At 33.9% G+C, this 8,523-nt stretch overlaps 1 protein-coding gene across 1 annotated transcript in view; it reads right to left on the bottom strand.

The window, feature by feature from the left end:
- CLINT1 (clathrin interactor 1) overlaps positions 1 to 8,523 on the bottom strand; it is a 67,521-nt gene that overhangs the window by 19,102 nt on the left and 39,896 nt on the right. Inside the window, exons 5-7 of the mRNA XM_012650376.1 lie at positions 6,597 to 6,774; positions 2,904 to 3,150; positions 460 to 529 (exon numbers count right to left, since the gene is read on the bottom strand). Coding sequence (XP_012505830.1) covers positions 460 to 529; positions 2,904 to 3,150; positions 6,597 to 6,774 — 495 coding nt within the window. The remainder of the gene's footprint in view (positions 1 to 459; positions 530 to 2,903; positions 3,151 to 6,596; positions 6,775 to 8,523) is intronic.

Here is an 8,523-nt window from a genome sequence, read left to right as displayed (position 1 = left end):
GCCTCAGCCTCCCAGAGAGCTAGGATTACAGGCGTGAGCCACCACGCCCGGCCTCCCCAATATTTACTGAGTGCCTACCATAAGGTTTCCCAAGTCTGAGGTTCAGAAAAAGGTATAAAACAGTGTATTCCTTTTAAGGGATAACTTACATATATAAAAAGATAAACAAAAATAACAACACAGTAGTCCCAAAGAGTGGCAAAGGCCATAGGTACTAGAGAAATTAAGAAGAGAGAGAGATTACCAAATATCAAATTATCAAGCACTCTTCTCCCTAATTTTAGGCAATTAAACAATTCTCCCCAAATTAAAGCTCAAGCAAGGTTCACTAAATTCACATAAAAAATAAATCTAGTATAAATAAATAGTTTTATTTTTCATTTTATCTTTTATTTGGCATTTTTAAAAATGACTATGAAACCATGTTACTAAAAAGAAAAAAACAATGTGGAAGCCTACCTGTTGATTGGCTGGTGCCATCAAACAGATCAACAAGGTCACCAGATGACTTGCTGCTAGGCACTGAAGTCTGAAAACAAACATGTAACCAATAAGCTTAGAAACATTCCTACCATTTTTTCTAAAATCAGCTCTACCCATCTCTAATTCCTAATTTAGACACAAATACCTATAATTACCTTAATAAGGATAGATGTAGTTTTCTGGGGAAAAAGAAAAAAAGAGTACTGACCTTGAATGGAGAGACAGTAAGCATTTTTAAGTCATTGTATTCCCTGCAGTGTAAAAATCCCTAACATTCACACTTTTTTCCTAACTCATTTCTTTTCGTACTGCATTCCACTCTAAAAACATACCTCTCAGATCCCACTCAAATCTTTATGCTATATATCAGAATTATTTAAGAAAAAAATGCCCTAGCAGTTAAAAAAAAAAAAAAAGCCTCAGCCCCATATAATATATTGAGTCATAATTGCCCACGATGAGACCTCGGCCTGTTAAAATCTTACAGAGCTTCCCAGGTCAGTTCAAGGATTGAGATCCACTGGATTAGAGGCCAAGATCCTATCCAGCTCTAAAATTCCATGAACTTTAGAATACTTATTGTTTGTATACTACAAGTTAGTGTAATTCTATGTTGTCTGATATACTTTGACATCTAATTATTTCATATTTAGTTTCCAAACTAAACTGTGGGGCCTGTACCTGTAATACTATTTTTGTCTTCTCCATAGTACTAAGCCCCCTGGACACCTATGTCCTATATGTTCAATACATAAACATGTTAAATTAGAACTCAATTGTTAGGCAAGAGGGAAACGCTGTAAGTTCCTAGGCATGTTAACTTAAGCTTTGATTAAAATATTACACTGTGGTCCAAAAAAACCTTTAAACTGGAAGAGATCGAAAGTAGTTGGGTATCTTTTCAAGAATGTCAGCCTTCTAGATACTTCTTTTATAATAAAAAATAAAAAGTTTATACTACAAATATAAAATCTTTAATATATTCAAACTATACTACAAATTGATATTTTAAATACTTTAAGGTATGAGATAGAAGTCTTATTTTTAAAAAAATTACACAGTTTGGATAATTTTCCTTATGCAACCTTAAATGAGTTCTCTATGACAGTCATCATGTATTTGGGTTTTAATTACTATGACTATCTACCAGACCCTATACAGCCACCAGTAAGCTAACTGTATCTATAGGAGAGGAAATTCGTAAGACCACAAAGAAATAACAAAGCCATTTTTCCTCTTTAACTACAGCTAAAGTTGAGTTACAATTTTGAGATTTTCATTAAAACTAAAAAGTTCACATCATGACCAAGTGTGGCAGCTCATGCCTGTAACCCCAGTGCTCTAGAGGCCAAGGTGGGAGGATCACTTGAGCCCAGGAGTTCGAGATCAGCTTGGGCAAAACAGTGAGACCCCACCTCTACAAAAATTTTTAAAATTAGCTGGGTGTGGTAGTACACGCCTGTAGTACTAGCTACCAGGGAGGCTGAGGTGGTAGGATCGCCTGAGCATAGCAGTTCGAGAATATAGTGCTATGATCATGCCACTGCACTCCAGCCTGGGCAACAGAGCGAGATCCTGTCTCTTTAAAAAAAAAAAAATCACAACATGGGTGAAATTATACACCGGTCCAGAAGGTATTAATATTTGGCAAAAGGTGACACAGTACTTATCGCCACTAAGCGAGCCTAGCTTTATTCTTAGAGTCACCTACAATTTGCTGGGTATATTCGAAAACTTTTTCCCAGCTTTCAGCTACATTTGTTGCAAAGACATCAATTAGGTAAACAGTAGTGGGGGAAAAGTGACAAAAATAACAATTTAGTCTTCTGGGGCAAATCTCCCTCTCCGGCAGATTTCAGTCTAAAAGACCAGCATTGGGCTGGCTAGCTAGAAGGCTGATTTCATTCCTGTGGTGAATAAAAACAAAGATGTGTAAGAGGCAGTGCTCCTGATACTGATGAGCAATGACTGCAAAGCAAATACGCCTCCCTTTAGAGGCGTCATCTCTATGTTAAATGAGATCATTCCCTTTCTGTATCTCCAGTCCCTTCTTTTGTCATTTCTTAAAACTTGCAAATACTTCCGATGTTTTTCTTAGTGAATCTACTTGTGCTTGGTAACCGGTGGTGGTCTCTAGAAGGAAACAGATGCACTACATTCTGATTCACAACCTTCCCTGAATGAACTAAGAGTGTCACTTCCACTTTCACAGAAAGTGCATAGACAACCATTCAGCAATTGGACATGTTGCTTCCCCCAAAGAGATTTCTTATTATTAATGACTCTGAGTAATACATGTCAGATGATCTATAATTAACATGATTGCCTAGAAATGCCCAAGCCTGCTAACTGCAGGAATTCTAAAAGTAGTTTATAAAAATAAAACCACGTATAATGTGTAAACTCCTGTCACTTCCCACCTTAACTGAAGACTGAGGTGTATGGGTTGAAGGATTCTGATCTGGACTTGCTTTGTCCCCTGTGTAATGTGCTGCTGCTCCAAGATCAATGGTTTTGGAAGGATTTGCTGTACGCTTGTGTCTGGTTGTGGTGGTCTCTGTGGCCTGTGTGATATGAATATGCTTTGTCGTCACAGTCTCCTCTTCATCTTTGAATTCACCTTTGGGAGATCTGCCTCTTCTTGCTTTCTTTTCCTCATCGCTGTCGCTAAAAGATATTAAAAATGAAGCAAAATAATAAGACTTGGGATTATTTTAAAATGGAGTCCTCAGTGATTTCAAAGAATTTCAAATGCAGTAACTCCAAAATTCTGTACTTTTGACTATTGACAGGGATCAACAGAATGTACTAAGCTGTCTGAATAATGATACGTGTGTGTTGGGGAGGGGAAGTGGGAACAGAATTCTCCTTTAGGTAAGTCTAAAAAAAGTGCTACAAAAAGTATTTACATAAATGTGTACAAATAAAAAATGTCTGAAATAACTCAAGTTTTGGTTTATTGCAGATTTAAAGCCTAATTAAAAATAAAATAGCAGGATTATTACATCAGAATCAACTGATAAGACCCTGTAGTTCAAACATATGCATTTGATGACCATTTTCTTGAAATGGATTGTGTGCAAATGGCTACATTTCTGTTTTAATAACACAATTCTGTCATTAACTTTCATTTACGAATGCACATATATAATACTACAATTTCAATGGGTACTTTAAAAAATATTATCCTGTCTGAATTCAAATGATTAAACTTTCGTCTGTAAGTACAGAAAAATGTGAGGTAATGCACTTTACAACTGAGCTCTATTTTACTATAGTATCAGGAGATCAAACTTTCACACAACTATGGAAATCACTTTATAAAAAACTTAACTATATTTAAAATGTTTTTAAAGTAATTCCCTTTCAGTCACATTCAAAAATTTTTTTTCTTTTTCTTTTTTTAATAGTATAAAACAAAAAAGAAACTGAAGAGTAAAAAACTGGGTTTTTCATATGGTAGGAATGAAAATATCAGTACTAGTCTGTTCACCAGTAATAAGCTATTGGGTTTTTTTTTTTTTTTCTGGTGCAAGTAGGACAGAGAGAGAGAAATTACTTGAAGTATGATTCATTACCTACGTTACTTAATTTTAGAGTAGGTGGTTTAATTTATAAATATCTTGGAATAAAATGCTTAAAATTCTCCTTTAAAGTATGACTATTACTGATGCAATTTAACTTAGACTAATCTAAAGCAATTTTTACTTAAATATAAACCAATTTGGAACTTGTATAAATCAAGGATCAAAAATAACAACTTTCCATACAAAAGCAAAGGGGTTAAATACATTTTTAAGGAACCTACAAGTTGTGGTAAGTGTTCAAAAGCCCTAATTTCTCAACAACAAATGACTTACAGATTCCCACTATCAGTCCTATAAGTAAACCGAAATTTCTTACCTTTTTGATATCCAATTTTATTTCAGTACAACATAATTTATTTATAAGTTGAAAATATAAATCTGACTAGTACACAATGAAATGGAAGCTTCATATCTGGTCAATGTTCAAGAATTTCTGAATCTAACAATGAACTAAAAAGTCAGAAATTCTGGTAATATGCAGAGAGGTCACATGCAACTTTGTCTAAAAATTTACTCTTCTATCACGAATACTCCAAGATGAAAAATCCCTGACATGTCCTATTGTTGCTATGATAAATCATATTCACCATATCTTCACTTTTTTTTTTAAACCTAAATACTCTATGTAAGAGATTTGGAAACTCTAGGAGATCCTGTCTTAGAGGCAACATAGAAAAAGTAATTAAGGGAGAAACAAAACAATAAAAAAAGAGAATAGAGAAGCAAAGCCAGAAAAGCAAAACTGAGGATCGAAGGACAAAGGAGAGAAGTAACAATACAAGAATACACACAGTGATCTCTAACCAGTCTACCCTACCTGATTCCCACACTTCTGCAGGAAATGTAGAGTGGTCAGAATACATGGCCACTATGTTTTATAAACCAAGCCAAAAATTTATACATACAGGCCACAAAAACATTAATGAGGGAAAAATAGCACAGAATATTTGAAGTAGGCACCATTTTCGCCAACGTTTAGTATTTATAATTATTATATTCATACTCTTTCAGTATGAGAAAGCTACAAATGTAGTTCTAAAACAGATACATTCAAAGTGCTAGAAATAAGTTCTGGCTCTTCAAAGATCACATTCCAGAAATAGTCTTGAAAAAGAGGTATTCTGGGGATTTAATATGAAAACATATTGAAAACACAAAAAATTTAAATTATATCTTTGGAGTTTTTTTTAGTGATCCCTAAATCTTAACTATTAAGATATTTTGAGGTGGGGGGTGGTAAAAAACAGATGGTATTTAGTTGTAAGAATTCATTTGAAGGCTTGGTTCCATCACTAACTGCTTTATTTTAGGGCAAGTCCACACGGTCTGACTGAGTCTCAGGTTTTACTTCTAAAACATACAGGTAAAATTCTGGCTCTACCCTATTTAATAGAGATATTGGGAGGCACAAACGATAAAGGCCCTGTAAAATTTGCTTTGCAAATTAAACATTATACACACTGCCCTTTAAATTGCCAGAAAAATCAGTTAATATTAATAGCTATATTGGTAGGTAAGAACAAAAGGTTAATGCTGCAAAGTTCCAAGTACTGTTTTATGTAAAACTAAATACAAATGCCCTGCCATCAGAAAATATAGTTAATAAAAATACAGTCTACACTCAAAAACTTGTGGTTCAAATGCCACTTGGATTGTTTTTCTGGTACACACCGGCACAGAATCATAATGAAATATCATGGGAAGAGTTAAATTTCAAATCTTTTAACTTTTGTTTAAATTTAATACATAAACTTCATTATTCCTCAATAGTATCTTAGATCCCTGGATCATCTAATATCCAAATGCAAAATAATCTGAAGTTTTTACTGCGGAAAAATATTCCAAGGAAAGACTACACAGCTTGAATAAAAATATACAGGACACATGATCAACTTTAGAAATAAGTGGACACAGGCAACATGGAAGGTATGTCAATACTAATTGAAAATAATGTTTGACCTGGCATCTTAAAAACAGCTGCACACTGCTTGCTTCCGTAGCACATGTACTAAAACTGGAGTGATACAGAAAAGATGAGCCTGGCCTCTGTGCAAGAATGATTTGCAAATTCGTGAACCATTCCATACTTTAGCATAGGGCATTTTTATGGCAGTGAAACTATTCTATATGATATTGTAATGGTGGATACTACGCATTTGTCACAACCCATAGAACTGTACGACTCAGTGAGGCCCAATGTAAACTATGACTTTAGTTAATTATCATATAACAATATTGGTTTTTCAACTGTTAACAAATACACCATAGTGATGTAAGATATTAATAACAAGAGAAACTGTGAAGAAGGGGAGATGGGTACGTGGCAACTCTTTGTATTTTATCCATAATTTTTCTGTGAACCTAAAATTGTTCTTTAAAAAAAAAAAAGTCTATTTAAAAAAAAAAAAAAAGAAGCCAAACTTCAGGTAATGTTAATACCCCAAATAAAAACAACAAAACCCTCTAAACCCAGCTGCCTAAATTTAGCACCCTTTCTAAGAGACCCAGGAGGCAAAGTGTTAATACCTGCATCTTTCTGGAGAGTCTTCTCTATCTTTCCTCCGGAACTTGCTGATGGTGTCATCAATTGTGCTTCCAATTTTATCACTCAGTTCACCTAATTTATCACTGAATGGAAAAGCACTCTTGTTTTTATCCCACTCCTCATCCCATTTTGATCTGGGCTCAGGATCATATCTTTCACCTATATAAAGCATTAAAAAAAGAAGCAATTCTAAGGACATTAAATTCAAAAGGTGCCTAGCGTCCTAGTCCTTATTTCTGAGGCTTTTCCTCATAATAAAATTGTTTTCAAAGGAAAACAGAAAGCTCCCACAGTGCTGAATCAACACAATTACAGCAAAGCACAGCATGTAATGCCAGTCATTAAATGGCAGGAATGCAGATTCAAAAGCTTTTGTTTATGAAAACTTACACAACCTTAATGCAAAGCACAGCATATCAGGAAGTTCTTAAAGGCTATTCAAAGTAGTAGTGGAAAACACAAAAACCAACACAAGCTATATAAGCAAAAGAAAAATGAAAATCTTGTTTTTACAAAAGTCATTTAATGCATTTTATTTCATTCCTGTCCTTTAATGATTTTTCAATTTTCAGAAAAATACTGGACAGCAACAATGGCTTAAAATATTCAAACTGAAGGAACTCCACTCTGAATGCTACATATCCCAATAAGGTGAAAAGGAGTCAGTAATTCTTATTCTTCAATATCAAACTAGAAAAATAATTCAATGGATTTTTAGGGAATGGGAAAGCATTCTGTAATTATTGTAAAAAGAAAAGAATATTCTAACTATTAATACCCAAAACTACACATACTAGAATGATGAAGTATGCTCAAGCAGTTCAGAATAGTGACAACCTACTCAAACACCAATTTGAAATATATGCTGAGACTGGCAAAACCAGAGCCTCTGTGTGAATTTGGGGATGAAGAGAATCATGGCAGTGAACAAAATACCCAAAATGGTAAGATTTGTTTTAGTTCTTGCCTTTAGCAAACTAAAGAGAGAGTGGAATTATGGACACAAAATGAAACCCTTCCATTTCCATGTCCAAATTCAACTTAAGCAGCAAGAGTGGGAGATACAGAGAAATCACCTGAGGTTTTTTTTTTAAAAAAGAAAATATTGAAAATGAAGGCAAATTGGGAAGAAAAGAAAAAGGATGACGAGGAACAACAAAATCAAAAGGTGGCAAACAGAACTTTTGTCTTAAACTTTTGGTAATAAGTTCTAATGGCACACATGGCATCTGGAGATTGAATAAAACCATTTTGCTGAACTGCCTGCTAAAACTGCAAGGCTAAAATTTTCTGTAAGAGTTTAAGGATTTTAAAATATATCTACTGAATCTGGAAATGACCATCAACTTAAAGAAAACATGGCACAATGAAGTTTTCTAGACAAAATTTAAACTAGGATGGTTTTTAAAAAATAAATGATTTCCCCAATATTTGTTATATATACATCAACAACAATGTAATGAACTACACTTTGAAAAGAAACTTGCAGGAAAAATAAAAGTGGATGAATTGCTAAGTTGTTAGAGTGGTAGGCATCATATTTAGTGCTAAAGATACTGGATATTTTTAAGACATTATTAATGTCAGAATGAAAAAACATACAAAATCACTAAAGTTGCTTAGTTAAGTCTGAATAATATAAAACTTGAACAATAATTTAGTAAAGAATGTGATACAAACACACGGATGTTCAACTCTACCTCTAATGCAGATGGTGCAGTTAGTTCATTGTCACTGACTCTGAAAACCTACTCAATTTTCTAAATTTATCTGATATAATTAAATGTGCTGGGAAAAAGAGGGATTCTTGCTAGTAGAATGGGAAAATAAGTTGCAAGTAGCAATTTCAATTCAAAAACACATTAAACTGCTGTAGGTACTTTGAAAAAGCTAAAGAATAACTACTTG

The sequence above is a fragment of the Propithecus coquereli genome, unplaced genomic scaffold (genome assembly GCF_000956105.1).
Source record: "Propithecus coquereli isolate 6110/MARCELLA unplaced genomic scaffold, Pcoq_1.0 Scaffold322, whole genome shotgun sequence".
NCBI lineage: Eukaryota > Metazoa > Chordata > Mammalia > Primates > Indriidae > Propithecus > Propithecus coquereli.
This window is presented reverse-complemented; position numbering and strand designations above follow the sequence as displayed.